At 42.0% G+C, this 13,711-nt stretch overlaps 2 protein-coding genes across 2 annotated transcripts in view; one reads left to right on the top strand and one right to left on the bottom strand.

The window, feature by feature from the left end:
* LOC138954128 (sestrin-1-like) overlaps positions 1-13,711 on the top strand; it is a 170,339-nt gene that overhangs the window by 124,532 nt on the left and 32,096 nt on the right. The window lies entirely within an intron of this gene.
* LOC138954132 (uncharacterized) lies at positions 9,704-11,338 on the bottom strand. Its single transcript, XM_070326035.1, has one exon. The coding sequence runs from the start codon at positions 11,336-11,338 to the stop codon at positions 9,704-9,706; it is 1,635 nt and encodes a 544-aa protein (XP_070182136.1).

Raw genomic sequence — 13,711 nt, forward strand, 5'->3', positions numbered from 1 at the left:
TTTTTTGTCCAACCTTGTGGCAATTTCCGCTCTTTAGTTGGTTCCAGACCTACTGCACAGAACTGTAAGGGCAACTTTGTTTTCACAACTACTTCACAGGATCAAACACTATAGGGTAGCGTTTTCCGTAGAAATAAAGTTGCTACATATGCCTAGATTAGGGGTATAATTATTATAAATGGAAGGTTCGCAGAAACGATTGAAATACTTCCTGTTTCTCTATTTCTCCTTGTTTTCGTCTTGTTAAAAAAACCCTGAGTTAACTGCATTATAACATAAAGTAATAGTGGTAAAGCAAAAGGATTTGGCTTTGTGTGTACGAAGTTTGATAACTTGCATATTTCTACTTGCAAACGTAGCACATCTGGTAAACTGCAGTTTTTAAATGAGCACTAGTGTTTATAATACTATGTGTGCTACTTCTGCCTATAGTACTATATATATGTACAATGTCACACTGTGTTTCAAACCGCATGTTTACAGAAAATGTGTTCAACTTTGAACACTTCAGTTTAGAGTGTATGCTTTAGGTATGCTTTATCACTACAATTGCACCAATTGCAGGGTTGTAATTCTGCTCATTATCCCTTCTCCCCGTCCCTTTTCCTGCTGCTCCTCCTCCTCCTCCTCCTCCTTCTCCTGCTGCTCCTCCTCCTCCTTCTCCTCCTCCTCCGTATCCTCCTTCTCCTCCTCCTCCGTATCCTCCTTCTCCTCCTCCTCCGTATCCTCCTTCTCCTCCCTCCTCCTCCTCCTCCTCCTTCTCCTCCTCCTCCTTCTCCTCCTCCTCCGTATCCTCCTTTTCCTCCTTCTCCTTCTCCCTCCTCCTTCTCCTCCTCCTCCTCCGTATCCTCCTCTTCCTCCTAATGTTTTATCGCTTCAACACACAGTCATTACAAGAAAATCTTCCCCGTTGACCACATTTTCCAGGAGCATTGCAGGATCAGGATTGGAATTCTGCTGATTATTACACACCCTTTTTTTTTTTTTTTTAAACGGGAGTGTATAGGTTTTACTCTTCATTCTGTTTGAGGACCAAACTTTTAGATCTCTGGTGTTCAGTACAGGTCGATTGAGCTGACATTTGGCGTGTAGCTTGAAAATGGGGTACACACGTTCGTTGCAAAATATTAGTTCCTGGAAATCTAAAAACAGACAGACTTGCTAACGTTCCAAAATTCTGTAAATGTAACGTTTTGTTTTGTCAGTAATTGTAATTGAACGTTCCAATAAACTACAAATCTGTGGGTTTTTTTTTTATTAGATTCCTTGCTCTAGCCAAAGAGGAGATATACATACGACACGCTCTATATATAAATCGTCAGAAGTTGTGAAAGAAACAATTGAAAGTCAGAAGAGACTTTCTACTGAGATTTGTTAAAATCTCTTAGCAGAGCAAAAGAGAGAGGAAACAAAAAAATGTGTCCCCTCACAGACAGCCCTATTGGGACCGAGTTTCACAAAGAGAATCTGCCCCGAGGGGAGAGTATCAACAGGGGAAACTAGTCCAGAGGAGGACCTTTGTTTTACTACCGTGACCAGACACGTGTTTCGACACTCATGTGTCTCATCAGTGGTCTGGTGGTAGATATGGCGAAAGTTGTCAACCCATGGTATCCAACCAAGAATCAAACCACTCATCTGACAAACCCAAGAGGACATCTGTGAAGGGAAACTCTTTGATTTAAGGTCAAAGAGTAAAAACTACATTTATCAAGAAAGAATTTAGAAATTTAGACAAGTTTTAACCAAGAAATTAGGTTAAAACAAGCAAAATTTGAAAAAGCCTAAAGGGAGGTAATGCTCTGTACCAGCCTGTTGATCCAGAAAAGGATACACGAACGAGGAGATCTAATTTTTTAAGTAGTGAAACAGGAAAATTGGTCAACTTTTCACTGCTGTTCAACACAGGGCTAAGGTAGAGAAGAAGTTTTCTTCCAGACTTTTTCAATTGTATAATATAATTATATATATTATAATTATATAATTTTTTTATATATAATTATAATGTGTACGTTATTTATTCTTCCTTTTTCTCCTCCTTCCCCGCCTCTTCTTCCTCCTCGGAGACAGAGTCCTCATGCTTTATCGCTACCACACGCGTGTAAAAGCCATTCAGCACGATTTCTTCCCCCCTGCTGACTACAATCAAAGATCTTCTAAGCAGTAGAAGATCTTTGCTACAATCTCCAGAAGCGTTGCAGGATTGGAATCGCGGTATTCCAAGAATTTACAAGCAATGTTGGCAGTGGTCACTCATCATGGCTCGTGACCACCGTGCGTTTGTCCGGCGAAGGAATGTTCTGTTCTGGTTCCGTGACTTGGCAACTCATCAAGCAACGGTAGCAAATTGGCCAGGCGCTGTAATTACCACGAAATATATGAGCGTGCTGCGCTACCGAGAAGATGTGGGGCTAATAATTAGCTGAAATTGCCAAAGACAAGAAAAAATGTTGCTGGGACTGCAAGTTAATTGTCTCTTTGATAAATAGTAACGAAGCATCAATGGTTGCTCATTTTGTTCAGCAAATGTCCGTGCTTTTGTAGTTTTTAGTCCTTTTTCCTGATGTTTATTTTGTAATATAGGCAGTTACCAAGATAATAATTATGAGTGGGTTGTGCTACCGAAGATATGCAGTACTGTAGTTAGCAGAAATTACGAAAGAGAAGTAAGATGAATGTGCTTGAAGACAAGTATTCACTTCATTGATACATCAGTTAATTAAGCATTTGGGAGTACTTTTTTCAGCATGTGTCCACGCTTTTGAATCTTTCTGATGTCTCATTAATACATTGTTAATTCGGCAGCACCCACTTTTATTCTCCTTTTTTTCCCCCGTGTTTATCTGTTTTAAGCAGATCTCAATCTCATGTCGTCTTCTTGACATATGTTTAAACATCACTTCTTACTCTCTTGTAAAGTTGTGGAGCGAACCCTCGTGCTCTGATAATGTCCTGATTGTGACTCACTATGTCTATGCAACAGGATGAATGAATGTAGGGACGAATGACGGCACGAAAGATGACTCAAAATTAGGCGTGAATGAATATATTATAGTGAATGATTCAGTGTCTCGTTGCTGACGTGAGCCAGATTAATTATTTCAGGATGTATTCAGTGGTTGCGCTTAAGATCCGGAAATAATCAGATCGTTACAAGATCTTTGCATGCACTAAGTGTAATATGGCAGATTTGGCATCGCAATGAATGGAAATTCTGTTGTTTTGGTCCACGTCCATGTATTTTGTTTATTTTGTTATTCTGGTGTGTCTGCTTGTGTGCGTGCGCTCGATCGCTGGTACGTGTGTGTGCGTGTGTGTGTTGACGTGCATGCGTGCGCATGTGTGTTAGAGAGAGAGAGAGTTGAGGAGATACACACACACACGTACACACATACACACACACGTACATACACACACACACACACACACACACACACACACACACACACACACGCACACAACACTGTACCCTAACTCGCTAAACACAGTCAAACAGTGATTCAGAATCTAACAGACGGCCAAATGAGAAAATACACACCCGAATATAGAGTCGGGCCACCCTGACCCAAAGGATCCATCCAGGCGACTGTGTGTACCGCAAGCGGCCAGCGTACAAAGAAATCTGCACCGAATTCAGGGTGACAAAACCTGACTCAGCAACACGCTCTGCACAGCCATGACAGTCAAAAACGCTGACGCACTGGACATTCACACTTACGACCAGCGCAAGGACTTGGTTTTTGGTGTCTGTGTTAACGAGCAACTAAAATTGAGGTAACATTTGCGCATAGTTCGCATGGGTGAATCGGTCGTGCTATTTTTATGCAGAAATCTTAATAAGTGCTTCGTACAGACCGCTTCTGAGGAACGCTGTGTCGTTTGTTTGTTTGTTTGCTTGCTTAACGCCCAGCCGACCACGAAGGGCCATATCAGGGCGGTGCTGCTTTGACATTATAACGTGCGCCACACACAAGACAGAAGTCGCAGCACAGGCTTCATGTCTCACCCAGTCACATTATTCTGACACCGGACCAACCAGTCCACTAACCCCATAATGCCAGACGCCAGGCGGAGCAGCCACTAGATTGCCAAATTTAAAGTCTTAGTATGACCCGGTCGGGGTTCGAACCCACGACCTCCCGATCACGGGGCGGACGCCTTACCAGTAGGCCAACCGTGCCGGTCACTGTGTCGTGCTGTGCAGATGTGCACGTGCATTATATCATTGACCTAGTTTATTAGCTTGTGTGCGGGAAAATAAATCAAACTGACTTGAAATATGCGCGTTATTCGCATTGGTGATACGGTGCTAATGCTTCTTTCTGCCCAAATGCTGCATCTGTCTTCTTTCCAAATCTGCATATTATAATCATTAATTCTCTTAAAGAGTCAAATCTGTCGTTGTTTGTGCCGATTTCAGCGTGCATCGACCTAGTTTATTGCTGCTGGCTTGAAACTGCATAATACTGTGCTATTGCTTTCTGCCAAAATGCTGTTTCTGTCTTCTTTCCAAATCTGCATCTTATATATAACAATTAATTCTGTCAACTCTTTCGTTTTCTGTGCCGATTTCAACGTGCATCGACCTAATTTTTAGTTACTGGCTTCAAACTGCATGGTAAATTAAATTGTTCGCATACGGATGCCGGGTTTTGGATGTTTTGTTGTTGTGGTTGAGTTTGTGTGTGTATTGTTGTTTGTTTGTTTGTTTGATTGATTGTTGCTTGTTTGGGTTTTGTGTTTTTTGTGTTGTGGTTTTGTTTGTTTGTTCGTTCTTGTTTGTTCTTGCGTGCGTTCGTGCGTGTCTCAATGTCTGTCTGTCACACAAAAACGAAGAAAGTTTAAACAAGCAATGGATCATTGTCGCTTGTTTGTTTGTTCTCGTTCTTGTTTGTTTGGTGTTTGTTTGAGGGGAGGAGGAGGAGGACTGAGGAGGTGGAGAAGGGGGAAAAAAGCTGTATCATCGGTCGTCACTTTTCCGACCCTGCTACTACTTGAACCCTTATTGCAGACAACTCTGTCATCTCAGTTCTGCACTGATCAGCACGTGCAGAACAGACGGTGTCGAAAGCAAAAGGAGGACGGAAATGCTATGACGTCAAACGGTATTGTTATGCGCGCTCAGTCAGACCCAGTTGGCAACCGTTTAGCAATAATTTCTCTCCCATTGTCACAGCGTATAGGCAACGTCTCACATCTGTGGGTTTTTGTATGGCATTTGCTGGCCGCATGCTGTCCTCAGAGGTGTCAGCGTAAATAGGATTACGATTATTACTATTATTAGTAGTATTATACGTGGAAAATTACTTTGCGGCCGGCGTGCCCGGCGGTTTGTGGACGGCGTTGTTGAGAAGCTTTGAGGGAGGGGAGATTTAATCTGATTGAGTTGAAGGGAAGGAACCTGTCATTATTTCGTCGACAACTCGACAAATTTGATTGTCTCTTTGGACGTTATAAAAATAACAATACAAAATAGTCCCGGCACTTGACATTTTCTGCTTCGAGTGTGGATTTGAAGTGTACAGTTACGAATGTACCGGTAACTGTACAATATTATAACGATAACAATATTATAACGATAACAATATTATAACAATAAATTTAACAATAATAGCAAAACTGTCTCGTCAAAACTGTCTTGTCCGTTAAAATGAAAACATTACAATGGAACATTTTCTTCGACGCATCTAATTGTTTACCAACTTTACGGGTCCGATGTTCGGTAGAGGGATGCAAACCTAAATTCAACAATGTGTTCATAACAGCCTACTATTCTTCCGTCGCGAGCAAAGAGGGTTCTACTGTTCATTAGGAAGTAAAACGGAAATTGCTCCTCACATATTATACTAAATTAGAAACTGCTGACATTATTTTTGAACACAGTTAATCTTTCTTGTGAAAGCGATAATTGCCTTTGCTCATTGTATTGTCCTTTACATTGAATCGCGACGCATAGTGCATCAGTGTTTATTTTGTAAGAGCGATCTTTTTATGGTATTGGTGTTGCTTCACCCACTATGAAACAATGTTGCTTTTCACTCAGGGTGAACAAATATATAACGACAGAAGTGTTGACGAAGCAGAACTTGTCTGAGATGGACTTTGCTTGCATGAAATGGATGAAGCTGTGTCTGTTCTTGCCTTTTTTCTCAAGTTTTTTTTAGAGTTTACATAGTGTTGCTGTGGTATTCACACACACACACACACACACACACACACACACACACACACACACGCACACACACACACACACACACACACACAGTGTTTATTTTGTACACGCACGCACGCACTTAGGCCCTACACACACACACACACACGCGATTGCACGCACAGACACACGCACGCACACACACACACACACCTCCCTCCCTCACTCTCCTCTTTTCTCCCCAGCCCCTCCCCCTCTCTCTCTCTCTCTCTCTCTCTCTCTCTCTCTCACTCTCTCTCTCACGCACGCACACGCACAAACATGAACACACACACACACACACACACACACACATGTGATAATACACCTTTGGGCAGTCCCTTCTAAACGAAGCGTATCGGCCATAATGTCTAAAAATAGCAGTTAACCTAAACCAACGCCAATCGATAGTGTTCAGGGTCTTTAATTTGAACTGATTTGATCCTGATTTAGACTGATGAACTCACCTCAGCCAGCGACCAAATCAGTGGAACACTTAGCACACGGTAAGATAATGCTGATACACACGCAACACATTTTTGGTCTAAATACCCGGTATTTTGGGTGGAAAGCTTTTGTCTAATTTTCCGTTTCTGGTACTGCCCATCGATCCAACCCGGTATGTGTGCGTGTGTGTGTGTGTGTGTGTGTGTGTGTGTGTGTGTGTGTGTGTGTGTGTGTGTGTGTATGTGTGTATGTGTGCGTGCGTGTCTCAGTGCGTGTGTCACAGTGGGGTATGTGTGTGTGTTTATGCGTGCGTGCCTGCCTGCTTGTATCAGTGTCTGTCTCTCGGTCACACAGAAATGAAGTCAGTACAGAGAAGCAACGTATCATTGTCTCTATGACAGAGCGAAAGGTGGCACAGTCATGCTGTCGAGGTCAAAGACCGTAGCTAGAACAATGTCTGAGGGCAAGAAGTGGAACCACAAACACGCTGTGATGTGTTGCACGTGCAGTGTCTGTGTGACTTCACGTGTCTGTGCCGCTTTAGCCGTGACCGATTTGACAGTGCCGAGCACCAAATACCATATTCATGTAGCTGCAGGCATATCATATAGCACTCTTTGGAAAGTACTACTATTCCCTTTGTCCACATTGGAACGCGCTCACACACAATGCAGTGGCCAAATGGATCGTATGATCCCCCCCCCCCCCCCCCCCCCCCGTCTCCAACTCATATCAGAGAACGAAGAACACGGTCTCTGACTCTGGTTTATAATGTGCACAGTAAACAAACTCACATGTAGCACGTGCCAGCGTTTAGTCGTGCTTTATGTGACAGCATACTTTGTACGATAGACTCCGATCCGGCACTCGCAAACAAAAAGCATTATTAACATTACTTTGCCGCTCGTGTCACTGTGAAATGGGTCTTATGAGGTTATCATTTATCATGTGTTGTTGTTGTTGTTGTTGTTGTTGTTGTTGTTGTTGTTGTTGTTGTTGTTGTTGTTGTTAGAGCAGGTTAGAGATTTTAGAAAACGGGTTTCGGCTCTCTGGTTCGATTGTAACTGTAAACAAGGTCATGCATTGCGCGTGCCACTGTTTATATCCGTGACTGATGTTAACATGGTTTACAAGCATATTGACTCACAAACTGACAGAGAATTGTCTTTGAATTGGAGGCGAAGGCCGTTTTGAGTTTAGGTAAGAGACAGTAAAATCAAAGTCTGTATATGTCAATGTACAGGCTGTGGTATAAGTATAGACCACAGTCTCTGTTCCATAATTGGAATGGTAAACAAGACTGTGTTTGTACAGCACGTGACAGCGATCAGTTGTGACTGATCTGTTTGACAGTGCTTTGCATCGGTAGACTGGTTCGCGGAAAGAAAGCTTTTAGTCTAGATCAGATACCACAGAATACGCACAGTCTGTGGTCTTGCCATCTGTACATGAGTCTGACTGTGCGATGCTCGTGCCAGCATTTAGCCGTGACCGTGCTTAAATTTATACATATAGACCCACGTTCACGGGAAAATGCATAATTATGACCTTGATTTCAGTCGGGATTCGTTTCAGTCTATCTAGGTCAGACTCAGAGCAAAGAGAGAAAAGCTCTTTTTGTACAACATGGTCTGCGTGAAACAGTAGACAAGCCTGTAAAATTGACCGTCGTTGTACTGATATTATCATGTAAATACCTGACTGTAAGCCATTTGCCTATTTTCACTTGTTGAACACTTCTACTTGTAAGACAACACATTTAACCGTTGGCTAATTGTTGTTGTTTTCATAAGTGGGCGTTTTTCAAAAAAGAACGAAAAATGAGACTAGTGCATGGTTAAAAGTGAATTTATTCCAAACTCTTAACAAATGCGTTGACATTATTCAGCACACCCAGTGCCATGTTAACATAAGATTATGTACTCTTAATAAAGAATGGTTTTGCCAAAAAAATAAATAAACAAAAAATATTTTGTTGCAGTCGTCAGTCGTGTTACTCTTTCTTTTATTTTTTTTTAGTTTCAAAGAAATGTTGACAGATGACTAGTTTGCCTCCAGTATGACAAAAACAATACACTTTTCACTTTCTGAAGAAACATATATACCTTTATATGAAAGAAAGCGATAAAAATGAAAGAAATTGTCACTCAAATGAATAAAAATCATTTTTCAAAAATGTCAAACATCGCCAGCAGCTTGAAACTTGTACATTTCTTGCAATTGTATTTTTCTCGAATCAAGTATTATGAGAGCATTGAGCAAAAGATAAACAGACTGGAAAGAATTATATCTTCCTGGAAATTCTGCATTCAGAAGCCTCAGTAACACCAATGACATGTGAGTAACACGACTGAGTAACATGACTGACGTCTCATAACACGACTGACCATCCTCAGCTAACTTTGATTTATGAACTGATTTTAACTTTAAACGTAACGTTAATTCAATGGAAAAAATACATTTGCTTATAGTAAGACATTTTCACTTTATTTACAACTTTCAAGCCTAACTCCACGATTTGACACAAAGAAAATGCAGACTTGCCACAAAATAAACTGTAATGATCGCGCCGTGAAACTCCGAGTTTGCACAGGCCTAGCAAAATCACAATTTTATATGATTCAAGGAATGAACAAAATCTTATTTATTTTCAGCATTACTACAGACATTTACTGCAAACATTTTGCACTGTAACATTATTGATTCTAACAGCAACATTACTGACAGGCTAGATGGTAACAGCACTGAGACCAAATTGCCTTGGCTGGTTTCGACAGAAGTTACACGTACAAAAATGATCAGCAGTGTTTGCTTTCTGTTTGACAGAAATACAATTCTTTTCTTCAAACCGGGAAGACAAAGCATAAACAGGATTATCTTTAAAACAACCAAAGCCGCAAAGTTTTTTTCAAACAGTAACATTACAGGCATGGTAACACCACTGACACCAAATTGCCTTTAGATGTTTCGACAAACAATACATCGTACTGAAACAAATCAGCCGTGGAATCCCCAACGTTCTGGCACGAACAGTACAGTGACCTAGCTAGACTCTAGCACATTCAACTACTCAGGAACTTGATTAGGAGTGCAGTCAGCAGTTGGTGAGTATGGTAGACCCGGTGTGAAGTGGTTTGGGATCCAGTGCGTCATGTTCATGTCAACACGTGTAGACGTCCACATAACGATCAGTGGCTCTCCTGGAGGATTTGCAGTGTCTATCCGAGGCATCACCAGTCTGTGTAAATCCGCGCGCACGAACGGATTGCCACAGTTTGGGTAGGCAGAAAAGATCGGCATTTGCAAGACTGTTGATAATGCAAACACTTGCCATATACCCATGAATGTTTTGGGCTTTACTATCTTTATCACTTCTGCTTCGTATATTCGTTTTACGGTGTTCTCGTCCAGGGACATTCCAGGAAGGTATTCGTCAGAATACATTGCAAAGCTCTTGATGATGTGTCCTCTGCGCTCTTTGCTGGTCTCGAAGCCTTTTCTCAGGTTTTCTTCTTTCAAGTAGTATTCAGCATGACACGCGAGTTCATGGACAATGCGGGCTCTAAGTTCTGCTGGTCGCTGATCATGGCCAAAAGCGTGGACACTGCCACATGCTGGTAGACAATCACCATCTGCTCTCACAACAACTGGATACGTTTGTGCATTGGGTATGTCTGATGGGTAAAGCTTCAGTGCCTGATAATCAACTGAAAATTTGTCTTTCTCAATGTATCTGTTTGCTCCACTTATATTGTCTCCAAGCTCAAACGCAATACACTTGTGCTGTACTTCTTGAAATGATTGCGCAGTTTGCAAATCACTCAAATGATTTTCAAACTGAGTTTCTCTTGAGTTCTGGGGTGATGGTTGTCTCATATTCTCCTTTGCACCGTGTGTGTGATTGTCACTGGATTCAGGATGTTTTCTCTTGTTCGCTTTTTTCTTCCCTTTGCATCCACCTGGTTTGCAGTCTGATCCCCAGGGTGAAAGGAAAACGTCTCGAAGATGATGATCAGGGCATGTGTCTTGAACGCACGTGCAACTGATATCTCTACATCTGATCTGTTCTGGTGACACTACAAGTATCTGATGGATATTCATGGTGCCGGGGACAGTTTTCAACGTTTTGTTGCAAATCCTCTTTTCAACAGCCATGATGTCAGAGCCCTGAATTGTGTACAGCTTGATTGAGGTAGATGGTTTTAGTTTTGCTACAAAGTCTTTGCTGTTGAGAATATCGAATCCTTCCAACACCCTTCTGTCTGCTGTTCTTTTTAGAATCCCCCCCACTCCGTCTGGGACTCCTTTGCCATGACCCGCTTCAAAGAAATTCCAGGTTGCGCCTGAAAAACCTCTTTCAAATATTTCTGTAGACAACAGATAAAAGTTCATCTTTTGTCTGTATTGGGTGGTGGATCCGTCGCTGAAAAAGTGGATGGTTTGAACAGCTGGATGTGTCGTTCTCAGGTCATCCAAGACAGGTCCAAGGAATGCCCACACGGCAGCTGGATCATGCTGCAAAGAGTCTGAAGTTCCACAGAACAGAACAGGCTTCTGTTCCCCTGCGATGTAATAGCAACCAGTATGAAGGGTTATCTGCACCTGAGATGCACCAAAATGGACAGCCTGTATTTCCTTATGCATCTTGCAAACATAGTTTCCACTGAAGTCAATATGCACGATGCACTCACTCTGTTTCATGTTCTCTCTTAAATGTTTGAAATGTTTGAACTGGTTGGTAATATTGAAAACATGTCGACAATAGTGTGCAAGTTGTTCATGAAATGTAGCCCACAAATCTCCCAGAAGCCCTTGTTCTCTCTGCTTGACAGTAATATTCACCGTCTTTTGTACGCCGTTAACAAGCGTCCGTTGTTCCTTGACAGATTTCCACTGTGTCCAAGACACTTCCTGCATAGAGTCTCCTATACTGCCTGACACTGTTCTGGACTCACACTCCCTGCAGTTTCGATACATGCATTGCTTCCTATCTGTCGAACAGACAACCTGCCTGACGAGATCATTTAAGTTTGCTGTTTCAGTGACATGAAGATACTTGAGTGTTTCTGCCATATACTTACAGTTTTCGCAAGTTTTACAGAGGCATGTTTCCCTATCTGCAGGCATGGGCTGAGTCACCCAAAATGGTTTCAGGCGCCAGAAGGTAGTAAAACTAACATTTTCTAGCGTTTCAGCAAGGCATGTAGATTGCTCAGTGTGTCACACAACAACCGCTTTTGCTTCTTAATCTTGTTCCTGGTGCGAGTGTTTCGTTTTCCTGCCAGGATTCTTGAGTTATCATCTCTCAGAAAGAACTGTTTCACTGACAGTCTCACCTTGTCAGAGAGGCTGCCCTTTTTCTCTCTGTAGTTGTACGGACAGATTCCAAGCGATGTGCATGCTCTTGTTTTGAACCCATATTTCCGAAGAATTCCATTTGCAGCAACGTCCCTCAACGATTTTTTGCCCTTCCGGTAGTTTTGTTTTAGTTGGTCCAACAACGAAAAGTGGAAAACAAGTGTTTTTCTAACAGTCTTTTGCGATGAATTTGATTTTGTTTTGCTTTTGAACGTGGTGTGTTTTCCTTTTTCTTGGAAAGCCTTTCCTTCTTTTTTTATACATCCAGGACTTTTTGCGTTGGACATCTAGCTGTTTCTCAAGAGTCGCAACCTCCTTTTGCAATTCTCGTTTCTGTTTGTTTTGCTTTTGTTGATATGCACGGCACTGACGGGAAAGCCTGGGTGGAGGTGGCGTAACAGGACTTGCCGAAGAACTTGCAGGAGGAGTTTCTTGTTTCTTGACATCCTCTTCCCGTTTCCTTTTCTCTTTCTGCCACTTTCTCCAATGTTTCTTAGTTTTTCTATGTTCCCTTGGCGTCATATCCTTTACAAGCTTTTTTTTCCCTTGTAGTTTGTCTTTCTTGTACTTCTGCCGTTGATATGACAGCCATTGTTCTCTCCTTTCTGGATCTGCATCTCTTTTCAGCCGGTATCTTCGTTGCTTTTCCGCAGCAGAAAGAGCCATGACAAAAGATTACCTGAAAAACAGTAATATTTGATAATCATAACAGAGTTGTTGTCTTTTTTATATACGATCCTCTAAAAAGTCTTGCATTCTCTCTCTGGCACACCCCTACACACCAACCCCCTCCTCTTTCACTCTCTCTCTCTCTCTCTCTGCCTCCCCACAGGGACACACGTTTAATAAACAATTATACACGCAAAAGAATCATGTGGCGGACAGAAGAATGAAAATAAAACAGGAAACAATCTTAGATTAGTCGTGTTATCTCTTCGTCAGTAGTGTTACCAGGCACAAGGTAACACGACTGAAAGTAACACGACTGATAGAAATCATTTGAGAAAATAATGATCACTCCCCAGGCCATGCGTTCTGAACAAACATGTGCCCCAATACTTTTGATCCTTACATGAAACAATCAAAAAGTAACAGAAGAATGTAAACTCCTTCAGATCGCCAGAGACACACGGTAACACAACTGATTCGTTAAAAAACACATCTTACCTTTCTAAACTTGTCGGGTCCACCAAACACAAGCGATCCAACTCGCTTAGCTGTTTCCGCTGCAGGAAGCTGCTGAAGGATGGGGAATAACTCCAGGCCCAAAATGGCTTTGAAAAAAGGGAGTACTCATTGTTTAGGTCTGTTTAATTGTCCTGGTAACACCACTGACAAAAAAGTGAGAGACACTCATTTTTGAGAGTTTAAGTACACATTCAGAGTCTGGGTCAACCTTACAATCAAAATCTGTTGCAATAATCCGAAGGTGCTCCCGTTAGCGATTTTGTGCATATTTTTTTAATGGTCTACAATTTTTGGCTCACGTAAGTGTAGCCTATGCGATCGTAACTTTGTCTGTCTGTGCGTGCGTGCGTGCGTGCGTCTGTGCGTGTGTATGTCTGTGGTAGAAACTCTAACATTTGAAGACGTCACATTCCATTGACGTCACATTATGACGTAAGAGGGTTAGACGTCACGCGAAGGAAGTACTGAAAGTCTCGGTCATTATTATTTTGAGCGCGCCGAGACTAGTTGGCTACATGCAGACAGACA

Source organism: Littorina saxatilis, unplaced genomic scaffold (genome assembly GCF_037325665.1).
Source record: "Littorina saxatilis isolate snail1 unplaced genomic scaffold, US_GU_Lsax_2.0 SUPER_4_unloc_1, whole genome shotgun sequence".
Classification (NCBI taxonomy): domain Eukaryota; kingdom Metazoa; phylum Mollusca; class Gastropoda; order Littorinimorpha; family Littorinidae; genus Littorina; species Littorina saxatilis.

Bases quoted from the DNA above. Each gene is read 5' to 3' on its own strand.
- LOC138954132 (XM_070326035.1), bottom strand. From the start codon at position 11,338: ATGAAACAGAGTGAGTGCATCGTGCATATTGACTTCAGTGGAAACTAT.